The sequence below is a fragment of the Harpegnathos saltator genome, unplaced genomic scaffold (assembly GCF_003227715.2).
Source record: "Harpegnathos saltator strain DR-91 unplaced genomic scaffold, Hsal_v8.6 scaffold7, whole genome shotgun sequence".
Taxonomy (NCBI): Eukaryota; Metazoa; Arthropoda; class Insecta; order Hymenoptera; family Formicidae; genus Harpegnathos; species Harpegnathos saltator.
The window spans coordinates 1,424,553-1,437,820 of record NW_020230537.1 but is presented as its reverse complement, the minus strand read 5'-3'; the positions used below and the strand labels follow the sequence as shown (position 1 = coordinate 1,437,820).

At 37.2% G+C, this 13,268-nt stretch overlaps 4 protein-coding genes across 6 annotated transcripts; 3 read left to right on the top strand and 1 right to left on the bottom strand.

Moving 5' to 3' along the window:
* Window positions 1–36: 36 nt before the first annotated feature.
* On the bottom strand, window positions 37–1,763 carry wol (Dolichyl-phosphate beta-glucosyltransferase wollknaeuel). Its single transcript, XM_011152055.3, has 5 exons — window positions 1,516–1,763; window positions 1,207–1,381; window positions 933–1,129; window positions 741–849; window positions 37–601 (listed from the first exon to the last, which is right to left on the bottom strand). The coding sequence occupies exons 1-5, from the start codon at window positions 1,576–1,578 to the stop codon at window positions 159–161; spliced, it is 987 nt and encodes a 328-aa protein (XP_011150357.1). The 5' UTR covers window positions 1,579–1,763; the 3' UTR covers window positions 37–158.
* A 2,674-nt stretch (window positions 1,764–4,437) lies between these two features.
* On the top strand, window positions 4,438–6,388 carry LOC105189750 (uncharacterized). Of its 2 annotated transcripts, none has more exons than XM_019844414.2 (5): window positions 4,438–4,706; window positions 4,976–5,134; window positions 5,236–5,497; window positions 5,572–5,764; window positions 5,890–6,015. In XM_019844414.2, coding segments are annotated over exons 1-5 (756 nt in total). In that variant the 5' UTR covers window positions 4,438–4,565; the 3' UTR covers window positions 5,891–6,015. The 2 variants fall into 2 exon arrangements, with proteins under 2 accessions (XP_019699973.1, XP_019699972.1); XM_019844413.2 differs by adding an exon at window positions 6,108–6,388 and having other exon boundaries at window positions 4,441–4,706; window positions 5,572–6,015.
* Window positions 6,389–9,210: 2,822 nt separating this feature from the next.
* LOC105189749 (cx9C motif-containing protein 4) lies at window positions 9,211–10,666 on the top strand. Of its 2 annotated transcripts, XM_011152053.3 has the most exons (3): window positions 9,211–9,552; window positions 9,917–10,053; window positions 10,196–10,423. In XM_011152053.3, exons 1-3 carry the CDS (start codon window positions 9,495–9,497, stop codon window positions 10,211–10,213), a joined length of 213 nt encoding a protein of 70 aa, XP_011150355.1. In that variant the 5' UTR covers window positions 9,211–9,494; the 3' UTR covers window positions 10,214–10,423. The 2 variants fall into 2 exon arrangements, with proteins under 2 accessions (XP_011150355.1, XP_025161292.1); XM_025305507.1 differs by lacking the exon at window positions 9,917–10,053 and having other exon boundaries at window positions 9,278–9,552; window positions 10,196–10,666.
* Window positions 10,653–12,111, top strand: LOC105189747 (Phosphatidylinositol glycan anchor biosynthesis class M). Its single transcript, XM_011152051.3, has one exon. The coding sequence runs from the start codon at window positions 10,699–10,701 to the stop codon at window positions 11,875–11,877; it is 1,179 nt and encodes a 392-aa protein (XP_011150353.1). The 5' UTR covers window positions 10,653–10,698; the 3' UTR covers window positions 11,878–12,111.
* Window positions 12,112–13,268: the final 1,157 nt, after the last annotated feature.

Genomic DNA, 13,268 nt, shown 5'->3' with positions numbered 1-13,268 from the left:
TACATAAATTAAATAATAATAGAAAATATGTCGCAATTTGGGATTAAACTTCACAGGAATGTAATCCTAAGTTTATTGTAAAAATATTTTTACAAAAAGACGAGAAAAGATCAATTCGGATAATCGTTTTTTAGCAGACTTTTCATGTGTTGTTTATGTTAAGCAGTTTTGGTCTTATTTATCTTCCATGCTCCAATTCTATATCTAAGCCAGATGAAGATTAGATCTTTGCCCATCTGCAGCCAGCTCCAAAACGGTATTATCTTAGAGCCATCGATTTCCTTCCAGTTCACTGCTATTTCAGTTATAGGAATGTTGAGACTTTGTGCAATATAGAGCATTTCTACATCAAAGGCCCAGCGTTCAATATGTAACGCTTCGAATAATGTTCTAGCTGATTTTCTCGTTAGAAGCTTAAATCCACATTGTGTATCCCTAATTCCTCTTACACATAAAAGCCAAACTAGAAAGTGAAATCCATGCATAAGGAATAGTCTAAAGTATGATCGTTTTACAGTCTCTTCTTTCTCTAAATGGGCTCTTGATCCACATATTACTGCATCTGACGATGCTGTTTTTTCTGGATCTCCCATGTAATTGACTAAAATAAAAGCAATATATATAGCATACTGATAAAAATATTAAAATTTTTGTACAAAACTTTACTACTAAGAGTATGTAATATATAAAAATATACAATATTAAGATGCCAAATTTTGTAAGCATTGAATACAACTTACATCCTAAAACATTTGTCAAACTTTCATCTAACTTTTCTAAATCTTTAAAACTAGTGGCACCATCTGCATCTGCAAATAGCAAAGCACTGCCTCTTGCACTCAGCATGCCCTTAAATCAAAACAACTGTAATAATAACTTGAAATTATTAAGGTTCAATTTACTATACAGATTTGCTATACAGATTTACTGACCAGCCTTACAGCACCACCTTTTCCTCTATTTTTGACAAGATTTAATATTCTCAGAGTATTGTATTTTAATGCATAACCCTGCGCAACATCTATAGTTTTATCTGTGCTTCCATCACTGACTACTATCACTTCATACGTGAATCCAGATTTTGTACAGTTTTCTAAATACTGGAAACATTTATCCAACATTGGCGGTACTGTTAAACAGAAAATAAAACTGTGTGAAAAATATACAAGTGGCATAAATATACAATATATATAAGATGAATCTTACATCTATGCTCTTCGTTATATGCAGGCACAATGACACTGAGATGTACGCTCCAGGCATCGTGCAGTGAAGGAAATGCTTCCTTTGTTTTTGTTTGAACATTAAGAAAGAATTTCTCACTCTTATCTCTCCATATTTTAGGATATCGTTCGCTCGTTACATATATTATTACGCAGAGCTGGAACATGTATTTACATTTATGCGAAATTTGCTTGATATTGTTACAACCAATTATTATTAAACGATAATTAATATTAAACAATGACATGTAATGTGTCATCTGCATTTTTACAGTACAATGTCAACACGTACCAAAATTAGAACAAATATAGCTAGTAGTACCCCGTAACAGAGCAAACATTCCGGTGATATCATTTCGACAGAAAAATGCACCTAGCAGTTATAAAGTGATAGATAAAAATTATATCCAAAAACGAACATATTCTAACTCTACTCTCCTTCCATTGCACTGATATGCAGCAACATATGCTTGTTTTCACCGGTTCTCTACGTCATCAACTTCAGGCTCATCCGCATTTATGATTCGTACGGTTCTACTGGGACTGAAGAAGTCGATCAATCAACAATTGACAATTTCAAATAAACTTGCCTACTTTTATATTAAATATATTAAACATGCGATTGGTTGATTCTTTTTGATATATATACAATTTATATCAAATTAAAATATTGAAAATTCGAATCGAATTTTGAATAAATATCTATAAAAACTAAAATAGTATATTATCGACGAATGGTAAATACCTTTTTACATATATTACGTATATATAATTCAATACGATCAATATATTTACATGTCTAATATGATAAATATGATAAATATGTTTCTAACAATGACTTTCCTATGAATTCTAGCTTGTGCACAAAGAATTCAGTGAGAAGAGTTTTATTTCCATGTTAAATTCTTCGTTTATTGATGTATCTATCAATACAAACGATATTGCATAGAAGAGACTAACGTAGAGAAATCGTTGTCAGATTTACTTTACAACACTGGAAACGTGAGAACAGTGCTGCGAGATTGGGAGAATTTCCCACGCTACAGTACATGCCTGAAGTGACGTAAGCTACATAATGTCAAAACCCATTGACGGTTTAAAGCGCATGACAGAGGATCTATGGAGGATCCTTTCTATTCTCCTTACAATTCCTTCATATTTTCTTTCAGATGAGGGATCTTACTCCCATATTAGACTATATATTGAAAATTACAAGTGGACCAACTTAAATGACCAAGATTTAGATTACCTGATTTATCCGATTGCAATTTTCAATCCATAGTATCACACGGGCATTAAAATACCTTTAAATTAATACAGCACTGAGACTCCCACAGCGTTTACTCAATGCGCATGCTCGGAAATTCTCCCGATCTCGCAGCATTGCATGAGAAAATACAGCGAGCTTTGAAACAATAAAGAAAACTGAAAATCTACAGTCAATCGAGTATTGGGTTTATAAGAGCAACCATTTTTCTATAATCTTCTGATCACTGGAGGAATGAACAACATTTACTTTTTATAATCTCCAGAAAATACTCTAAAGCCAGCGGCACACGGTGCTTGTTTTCGTGCTGGGTTGCTTGCTGGATGAAAATATTGCATTCCGATTGGTGCATTTCCATCCATCTTCGGAAATGTGCCAATCAGAACGCAGTATTTTCATCCAGCAAGCAATCCAGCACGAAAACAAGCACCGTGTGCCGCTGGTTTAACAATCCAGGTACTAAAGTGGTAAATCTTGAAAACTTCTACCAATATATAGGTGGCTTCAAGCTCTGTCCAAGCCATATAGTGAAGCAAATATATTGTTTCTATTAATAAAGCCAGCGGCACACGGTGTTTGTTTTCGTGCTGGATTGCTTGCTGGATGAAAATATTGCGTTGTGATTGGTACATTTCCGAAGATGGATGGAAATACACCAATCAGAATGCAGTATTTTCATCCAGCAAGCAACCCAGCACGAAAACAAGCACCGTGTGCCGCTGGCTTTAGACGATGGAAACGCTACAAATTGAGACAATTTGAATGAAGTTGAGAGTAGCAATATAAGTTTGGATCAAGATTGGGTGCATTGGGTGCATTCAGTACTACAACCACTCACTGAGTGCTAAGTGAACTCTTGCATCTGATTGGTGTATATTTTTAAATCTAAAGGAATATACCAATCAAATGTAAAAGTTCATTGAGCATTCAGTGAGCGGTTGTAGTACTGAATGCACCCATTGGCTGCGTTCAGAAAACACAACGGTTACACAACGGTTGAGTAATTCGTCAACGTTATTGGTCTGAATGTAAGGATCTAACAGTAAGGACCAATAGTTATTAAGCGCTCAGTGAGCGCTTTGTTTTCTGAACGCAACCATTGGCTGCAAGAATAAGGTTGTAAGCGTAGGTAGTAAGAAATGGACCAACCGTAATTGATTATTCTTATATTAATCGATTGTAGTTGGCCCATTTCTTAAGGCTCGTCTATATTAGCTGTAAAAGTAAGGCTGTAAGGCTGTAACGTACGCTGTCAGCAAATGAAAATATTTCATTTCGTGTCTTGCAACCTTACAGCCTTACTCTTACAGCTAATGTAGACGAGCCTCAAGCGTCGTCTACAATGGCAGTAAGCAGTAAGAAGTAAGCGTAAGCGGTAAGAAATAAATCAATCACAGTCGATTATGACAAAAATAATCCACTGTGGTTAGTCCATTTCTTACTGTTCACGCTTTCTTCTTACTGCTTACGGCCATTGTAGACCACGCTTTACTGCTTACGCTTAGAACTTGAAGCCCTAAACACCAGGCAACAGGCAATAAGAATAAAAATAGACCAATCACAATAGATTATTCTTGTAAGAATCGATTGTGATTGCTCTATTTTTATTCTTATTGCCTGTTGCCTGGCATTGTGTTTAGGGCTTTATTCTTGCAGCCATTGTAGATGGGCCTTTTGTTTTCTGAACGCAACCATTGGCCGCGTTCAGCAGAACAAAGTAATCAGAGAGCGCTTAGTGATTATTGTCTGTGTTTGGAGCATTCTTTTAGATTCTTCATAGACCCAGAAGTATTTACCAATCAGAAGCGAGAATCACTAAGTGCTCACTGATCACATTGGCCGCGTTCAGTAGAACAAAGCGCTCACTGAGCGCTTAGTAACTATTGGTCCTTACTGTTAGATCCTTACATTCAGACCAATCCTTACATTCAGACCAATAACGTTGACGAATTATTCAACCGTTGTGTAACCGTTGTGTTTTCTGAACGCAGCCATTGTTCTGCTGAACACGGCCGTTATTACATGAATATTCTAACCTACAATTCTGATGCAAGAACAACACGGACTTGAGTAAAATGTCTGAGATGAGTTCAAACGCTATGATGAATTCGGAAGATCTTACTCAGGAGGAATTGTCAATACTGCAAAGTGATCTTGTGGGCAATAGTGCTCACAGTGCTCGTTGGATAATAGGTGTCATGAAATGTTTAGTTAAGGTAATTTTTCACAATCATATTCTTTCTAATGGTTATTTTGTTAAATGAAAAATAAAGAAATGTTGCCGCATATATAGTTTCAAGTTAAGAGATTGCATAGTCATCTAGATATGGTCCATATATTATTTTAATTGTGATTGTGATTTCTATTGTGTATATATACTTGTAAATTTATATTTATCTTTAGATATACTTCATAGTTGTTTATATTACATAAGTTTGTGGTACTATCAAATTAAAACTAATTGATGCAGCATAATTGATCACAGGTACCCGAAGATGGTTTTTCAGGAGAACTGGAGGAGAAATATAGACTTCTATTTGAGATTAGTAGTAACACTGATGTGAAAAACTTTCTAATACTACATAACTTCATCAACCTAGCAACATCTTTATTAGATTATTTTGATGAACCTCTTAACCTTATTGTATGATATATTACTATATTTTCAATTATTCCAAAGAAATTATATTTTGACAGTACAGAATATTGAGAGTTATATTAACATTTAACAATATATTTTTTTAGGAAATTACTATAGGTATTCTTGCCAATTTATGCCATGATGAAATAGTAATTGATCTGATAGCTGAAAAAACAAATATTGTAGAAAAAATTTTTGGATTCTTAAAATCCTATGACTTATGGGTATTAATTCAAATTATCAGATTTCTGCAACTTGTTGTACGGAGAATCAATAACAATTCTAAAACAATTTGGTATCATCACATAAAAAATTGTGAATATCTTGGAGAATGTATAATTTTTATATTAAAAAGTTCATTTTATAGTGAGTTTATCATCTATATATATAAAATAATTATTTTTGTGCAATTTATGTAATTTTAGAAATTCTTATTGCAGATAACTTATTAATAGAAACAATATCTTTGCTTTACTATATGGCTTGGGCAGAGTTTGAAGCCACCTATATATTGGTAGAAGTTTTCCAAACTTCACCAGATACTTTAGTACCTGGAATGTTAGAGTGTTTCCTGGAGATTATAAAAGAGCAAGATGTTCATTCCTTCAGTGATCTGAAGATTATGGAAAAATGGTTGTATATATTTAAAATTGCGAAGAAAATATCTTCCATAAACTTAACATTTCATGATAAATCAAAATGGACAAATGTTATGACCAGATTATTGACACCATATATGAGATGCGCATGTTTTTCAGAGGAAGATATCTCTCTTATTGAAATGACTATCATAGATATCATGGATACATGGCGTATTTCTAATATCAAAGTTCCATTGGAAGTGCAACGTTCTTTGGCACATGTAACCTGCAACATTGACAAAGGTATATAATTCAATCTTAAATTGTAAATAATTTACAATAATTTCTATTAACTGATGATATACCATTTGTGCTAATATATTTGTATATACTAGTTCTAGATAACTGTTTAACATGTAGTAAGCCACAAACATCAACTGTATTATTGATCGAACTTCAATCGGTCACAAATATATACTGGTTAGAGGTAATTGAATCCTCTGACATAGAAGAAATTGTAGAAATAATGTTTCCATTTAAAGCATATTCTTGTAATTATTTAGTAAAACTTGGCCAATGTAAAGAGAAAATACCACATTCAACATCTGTCAAGATAAGAAACATTGTTACTGATATTGAAGAATCATGATGCTTTTAATACATATATTTCAAAACAGACAGTTATTTATTTTTACACAAATGTCATCTGATTATCTACTAACGATTTTCTATAAGTTGTACAGAAGACTGCATATAGTGTGTATATATGCGTGGCTTCGTCTTTCGATCCAACAACGCAGCTTTAGCATTTTTACTGTATCTGAAAACTGTTATTGCCTACAAGATAACTTTGTTTGTCGAATCTTTCGGGAATCGCTGCCCTATATATTCGGACTGCCGTTGCATTTGTCATAGAAATATTGGGGACTTGAATAAGTTCTCGCTGTTTTTTCGTGAAAATGAATGCTTTATTTAAAAAAATTAGTAAAGAACATGTCATTGAAGGTATTGTCCATCGCTAGCCGCTACTTTCTCCCATCTTTCTGGCAGCATACGAATACCATGTCGAAAGAACGACTCATCTTTTGAAGTTATCCACGAATCGACCCATTTTTTGGTATCTTCATAAGAATGGAAGTGCTGCTCAGCCAGGTCATGAGTCATCAATCGGAACGAGTGGTAATCGGAAGAAGCAATGTCCGGTGAATACGGCGGGTGGGGTAGGATTTCCCATTTGAGCGTTTTCAAGTAGGTTTTGACCAGTGATTTTGCAACATGTGACCGGGCGTTGTCATGCTGCAAAATTACTTTGTCGTGTCTCTCCTCGTATTGCGGCCGTTTTTCCTTCGCCGTTCGACGGCTTTCGGCTTCAATTCGTACGGCACCCAATTTCCTTGCTTTTGAATCATTCCTAATGCTTTTAAACGTTTGGCAACTGTTGTGTGATCAACTCCTAATGTTTCAGCAAGTTCATTTTGCGTCTGACATGGGTCTTCATCGAGTAATGCTTCCAATTCTCCGTCTTCAAACTTTTTCGGTGCGCCAGAGCGTTCTTTATCTTCAACATCAAAATCATTATTTTTAAAGCGTCTAAACCAATCTCTGCATGTTGTTTCCGACAGAGCATGGTCGCCGTAAGTCTCCACAAGAATTCTATGTGCTTCAACTGCAGATTTTTTTTGAAAAAAGTAATGCAGTAAAATTCTCCGCAAATACTCTTTTTTCGGTACGAAATTCGACATGTTAACGCTATGAAAAAATATGTTGTTCACGCTTCGGCGAAATAACATATACTGTCATTTCGAGCCTTCAGTTCAGTTAAATTCGATATATGGCTCTGGACTGTATTCAGCAATGTCCATACGCCATTTCCCAGTAGTATGAAGTAGAAAGAAAAACAGGGACAACGCGCACGCAGTCCCCACGATAAAAAAAATGCGTAGTTACTCGTTTCGAGCCTAATGGAGCTTCACGATAAAGTTGACTGTAGTATTGCCCGATGCAAAAAGGCTAAGATAACACCATCTGTCGGGAAACAGCGAGAACTTATTCAAGTCCCCAATAGTTTAGCTTTCAATGGCTGCATTCAGCAGAACAAAGGCTGCGTTCAATAGAACAAAATGATCAGTGAGCGCTTAGTGATTATTGTCTGTGATTGAAGCATTCTTTTAGATTCTTCATAGACCCAGAAGTATTTACCAATCAGGAGCAAGATTCGGTGGAAAATCTAGTAATGTTGTCCAACTGTTGAGTCTGCTGAATGCAGCCAAAGTGATCAATGAGCGCTTAGTGATTCTCGTTCCTGATTGGTAAATACTTCTGGGTTTATGAAGAAACTAAAAGAATGCTCCAATCACAGACAATAATCACTAAGCGCTCACTGATCATTTTGTTCTACTGAACACAGCCATTGGGTTCACGACACTCAACAGTTCCGCAACTGTTGAGTAATTCGTCAACGTTATTGGTCTGAATGTAAGGATCTAACAGTAAGGACCAATAGTCACTAATTGCTCACTGAGCGGTTTTCTCCGCTGAACGCACCCACTGGGTGCATTCAGTACTACAACCGCTCACTGAGTGCTAAGTGAGCTCTTGCATCTGATTGGTATATATTTTTAAATCTAAAAGAATATACCAATCAAATATAAAAGCTCATTGAGCGCTCAGTGAGCGGTTGTAGTACTGGCTGCGTTCAGTAAACACAACGGTTACACAACGGTTGAGTAATTCGTCAACGTTATTGGTCTGAATGTAAGGATTTAACAGTAAGGACCAATAGTTACTAAGCGCTCAGTGAGCGCTTTGTTTTCTGAACGCAACCACTGAATGCACCCAATGAATCTAAAACAAAACGTTTTGTAATTACGTGAAGTGACAAGAGAAACATCTCACATGGCGCCAACGTATGGAGAATACGAAGACCTAAATGTGTACTTCTCTCTTTCTCTCTCTCTCTCTCTCTCTCTCTTTCTCTCTCGAATATAATTTAAATAAAAGGTATAAGTATTAAGTATTAACTCTGATATAAATAACGGGTCTTATTAGCGTTACCAGATCGTGAGATTTTTTCGCACATGCGCAATAAGCGCTACTCTGCTCATTCCCAGTCGCGTACGTATTTCGTTGGAATATAAGGTATCGCTAAGGCCCTTCGAAGAAAAGAATGAGATATATTGAAAAATGTGTATAGGATAATGAGAGATGTATAACAAAAGTGTATAAAAAAACGTATTACAGGTTTCTTATGCATCGTTTTTTAAGTTAATGCTGTCTAGTTACAATACAAGCTATTTTACTTCATTACCATACAATAAGTAATAGTTTTACGTTCAGCGATGATGAAGACCTTTAAGAATCGACTATTGATAGCACAATGCTCGTGTATTATTTGTGAGTGTTTCTTGTTTTAATATATAATATGATAATACATTGCATACGCATATGCAATACGTGTTGTTCAGGTTTTCGTATAGACCTCACATAAGCGCCTATTGTTGCATCTAAACACGATACTGACAAAGCTACCCATGTGAGGATTGTGACACTAGCTAGCGCATGCGCTGTTGAATATCAGCTGATAAAAAATCTCACGATCTGGTAACGCTGGATCTTATACATTAAAAGGCCTTAAGTGCAAGTTGCGCTAAAAGGGTTCGATTCTCGAGTTAGAAATTAGTTTTAAACTCCGCTACAAGTCATTACTAACCTTGCAGAAGAACCGGAGGTTTGATTCTTGGAAAATTTACGTAAAAATATATTAAATCTACAGAGGATTCTTTATGACGACTGTTGACCCCTGCAAGCAGTTTGCATGCAAATTGCAAAAGTGCTTAAATGGTTTGTATTAAATTCATCTTATCGTGAATGTAACTTATCAGAGCTAAGTCTAAAACGTGATCTATATTTTTAACCTCTCTTCTATAGAGCAAATAAAAACAAATTTCTATAAATTCTATAAGTTATAATAGAAAATTAAAAAATTAAATTTTTACCTTAAATGATGCAATGTGCGTATTTAAAAGTGTATGTGTAAGTTACAGAAAATAAAACAATGATACTTAAAATTTTACTCATATGTGATGTAAAGTAATAATATGTATAAAAGATAAGTTTTTTAATTACAATATAATCTCTTGTTTTTTGCGAATATATATAATGATTATATAATGATACAATGAGGGATAAAACGTTCTGTTTTCAGATAATATTTACCAGCCATCTCATTGTCAAAGTGTTATTGAGGAATTAAGAATATGTTGTAAAAAACATACTAGAGACTCTTTAGTTTGTGACGGCATAGATATTACTAGACAATATCAACATAATACTATTGATTTTGTAAGTTTAATATTTGCTCTATTTGAGATATGCTCATATTTTTTTAGCAAAATTGCATACAATTCTTCTTCTATAACTATAAAATAACTATAAAATTGCTATAATTTCAAGATTGTTACAATTGGAATATATTTTGTTTCAGCGGAAAGCTTTAAGATAAAAAATGAGGTACACAAATGAAGTGTTAGGGAAGAAGAAATCTTTATCACAACGTTATCCACGTTTCTTTATCGTCACAGGTCTACTGTGTGCTTTGAGTGTAGTATTCAGTAAACCATTATATGATATATTTGTGGTAGGTGATAAAAGACAAGAAAAAAAAATACAGGCTCCTAATAAAGCTTAAATCGAATTCGTTTGCACGACAGTAATGGAGGCTGTCAGAAAGGCTAAGGAAAGATTAAGACGGTATCCCACTCTGATAGCCAAATGTCACGAGTCAGCATCAAAATATGCATCATGCGTCTTGGCAAAATCCAATCTGGAGAAGAACGCTTGTGCCGCAGAGTTCAACGAGTTCAAGAAATGTCTCGTGAGAGTTGCCGCGAGCGGTAACACAAGACTATAAGTGGTCAAACGTTATATAGATCCGTAGACGCACATGTATTGTCGTTCAAACACCACCACCCATAATCCTACAGCAAAATGAAAACTATAGAGACGATACGTCGCAAGATAAGCGATTCGTCATTCACGTCGCATTGTTTGTCGGCGTTTATCATACGACTGCTCCTGATACTGTACGCCGAGGTTCATGACGAGCTCTTCAGCGTGCCGTACACGGACGTCGACTACAGAGTATTCACCGATGCCGCCAGACACGTGGTGAAGGGCCGGTCGCCTTTCGAGCGTCACACTTATCGCTATTCACCGTTCTTGGCCTGGTTGTTGACGCCGAATATTATATTGTACAAAAACTTTGGCAAGCTGTTGTTCTCCGCGGCGGATATACTCATAGCGATCTCGATCAGGAACATTCTCGCGCAACAAAAATGTAGCGCGACCACGAGGGACTTTTGTGCGTTGCTATGGCTCTACAATCCGATGACGTTGGTGATCTCGACGAGGGGCAACGCGGACTCCTTGGCGGTGCTCTTAGTCACTGTTACGTTGGACCAGCTGCAGAGGGACCAGTTCGTATCTGCTGGACTGTTGCACGGGGTGTCTGTGCACTTCAGACTGTACCCGCTGATGTTCAGCTTACCGATGTACTTGTCCTTGAGCAAAGGTCGTCGCTTCTTGCCGAACAGTAGCCAGTGGAAATTCGCATCAAGTTGCGCGCTGTCGATCACCGCGCTCACCGCCACCAGTTACCACCTGTACGGCTTCAAATTTCTACAGGAGAGCCTATTGTACCATCTAGCGCGCAAAGACGCCAGGCACAACTTCTCGGTCTACTTCTACATGCTCTATCTGTCCGCCGATCAACCACCCGACATGCTGCAGAAGGTCCTCACCTTCTTGCCGCAATTGCTGCTGCTGCTGATCACGTCGTACTACTACTCGAAGAGGTCGGACTTACCGTTCGCCATGTTTGTCCAGGCAATAATTGCAGTGATATACAATCCGGTCTTGACTTCTCAGTACTTCTTCTGGTTCTTGTCCTTGTTACCGCTGTGCTTGCCAAGCATCGGCATGAATCTGCGCAGATGCGTATGTCTGACGTGCATTTGGATCGCGAGTCAAGCCGTTTGGCTACTGGCGGCTTACCTGTTGGAGTTCCGCAGCCTCAATTCGTTCAGCTTGCTTTGGTTGTCGAGCCTGTTGTTCTTCGCGGTTAACGTGAAGGTCTTGGTAGATATAATTAGTCATTATAAAAATTAGCTGTACACGCATGTCGCGTATACCCGGATGAGACTCGCTTCGAGTTTCCCCGAGGGTTCTTTTTTGTACATATAAGTATGAGAAATAAAGAACGACTTGACAGGTGCAACGAGTGTCTCTGATATTTTGGCAGGCGTCATTGGGGCGCGCATTGAAGCATTGCGGTGAAGACGGAACTCGAGAACGGAACGCGTGCGAAACTGATCGAAGGATCAGCGGAAGAAGAGTGTCCGGCTAAATTGACACGCGTCGCCAAATTAATGTTTCCACAGACGAAACATTGGTATTTACCGGTTTTCAGGTGGAGTTTCTGGTCGGAGAGTTCTATTTAATCAGCGCAACCTGTGTGTGCGCGCGTGATGTTACAAATATGAAATATTTGGCATTCATGCAACATAAATACGCTCGATGTATGTGCAATTAATTTCGAAGGCGCAGCACACGCGCGCTTCTCGCGCGCGAGAAAAAAGAACGCTCGGCTGTTTGTCGGACGTTCGGGGATTGTCGATAGCAAGCCGCGTCACAAAGCCGCGGCCGCGGGCGACCTCTTCGACGATCCGGAATTGATTTCTCCGCCGGCAGCTGAAACTTCGCGCCGGGGTGCCTCGAGTATCTTTACACCCAGCCAGTTTCGACATTCGCGCATTCGCGAGAGTTTCTCACTCCGGGAATTTCCGCCGCTACTCCAGCTGCGGTAGTCCCTCGAATGAAGCATCCAGTGCAACATACACACACACACACACACACATACACGACGGATTGTTCAAAAAACTTGAATTTATTTAAGTTTTAATAAAAAAGCACATGTTTTATCTACAAGTCTGATTATTTTATAAGGTATCACTTTCATTAGTTCTCTACGCGGTAATATACTTATATATCGGCGGTAAAAATATCAGACGAGTTATAATGATTCTTAATTTTATTTTTTTTTTTGCAGGAATACAAAATACTTATTTACAGATAGCTTCGTAAAGTAATAGTGGTAGATTCTGAAAAGGAATGTAGATATATTAGTAATAATACAATAATAGTAAATCTTACTATAGTAATCTAGATTAACTGTGAGCAAGAGCATCTCTTGGATCGTCGTTCCGAGATATTTTCTTCATCGATTCGATTGTTCTAAGCTGCTAAATATTATGACAGTAATGTTATTGGGTCATTTCTTGTCAGATTGTACGAGTGTGATTATGTTTGTCACGTGCGAACGCACGCTGGTGTGTTGGAATTTCTCTTTTTCTTTTCTCTTTTTTTTTTCTTCTCTTTCCCGTCAACGCCACTACGCTGTCCGTTCGCCAGTGATTACCCGCTCACGTGGGCGTTTACACGTTAGAATTTGTATGAGTGAGACAAAAACTCACCCGGGGGTGAGCGCACGTCTCGTCAGG

Bases quoted from the DNA above. Each gene is read 5' to 3' on its own strand.
- LOC105189749 (XM_011152053.3), top strand. From the start codon at position 9,495: ATGACGACTGTTGACCCCTGCAAGCAGTTTGCATGCAAATTGCAAAAG. The intron at 9,553-9,916 runs GTTTGTATTAAA...TTCTGTTTTCAG, and splicing joins ATTGCAAAAGTGCTTAAATG to ATAATATTTACCAGCCATCT.
- wol (XM_011152055.3), bottom strand. From the start codon at position 1,578: ATGATATCACCGGAATGTTTGCTCTGTTACGGGGTACTACTAGCTATA. The intron at 1,130-1,206 runs GTAAGATTCATC...TCTGTTTAACAG, and splicing joins ATATAACGAAGAGCATAGAT to TACCGCCAATGTTGGATAAA. The intron at 850-932 runs GTCAGTAAATCT...TTTTGATTTAAG, and splicing joins AAGGTGGTGCTGTAAGGCTG to GGCATGCTGAGTGCAAGAGG.
- LOC105189750 (XM_019844413.2), top strand. From the start codon at position 4,566: ATGTCTGAGATGAGTTCAAACGCTATGATGAATTCGGAAGATCTTACT. The intron at 5,135-5,235 runs GTATGATATATT...ATATTTTTTTAG, and splicing joins ATGAACCTCTTAACCTTATT to GAAATTACTATAGGTATTCT. The intron at 5,498-5,571 runs GTGAGTTTATCA...TTCTTATTGCAG, and splicing joins ATTAAAAAGTTCATTTTATA to ATAACTTATTAATAGAAACA.
- LOC105189747 (XM_011152051.3), top strand. From the start codon at position 10,699: ATGAAAACTATAGAGACGATACGTCGCAAGATAAGCGATTCGTCATTC.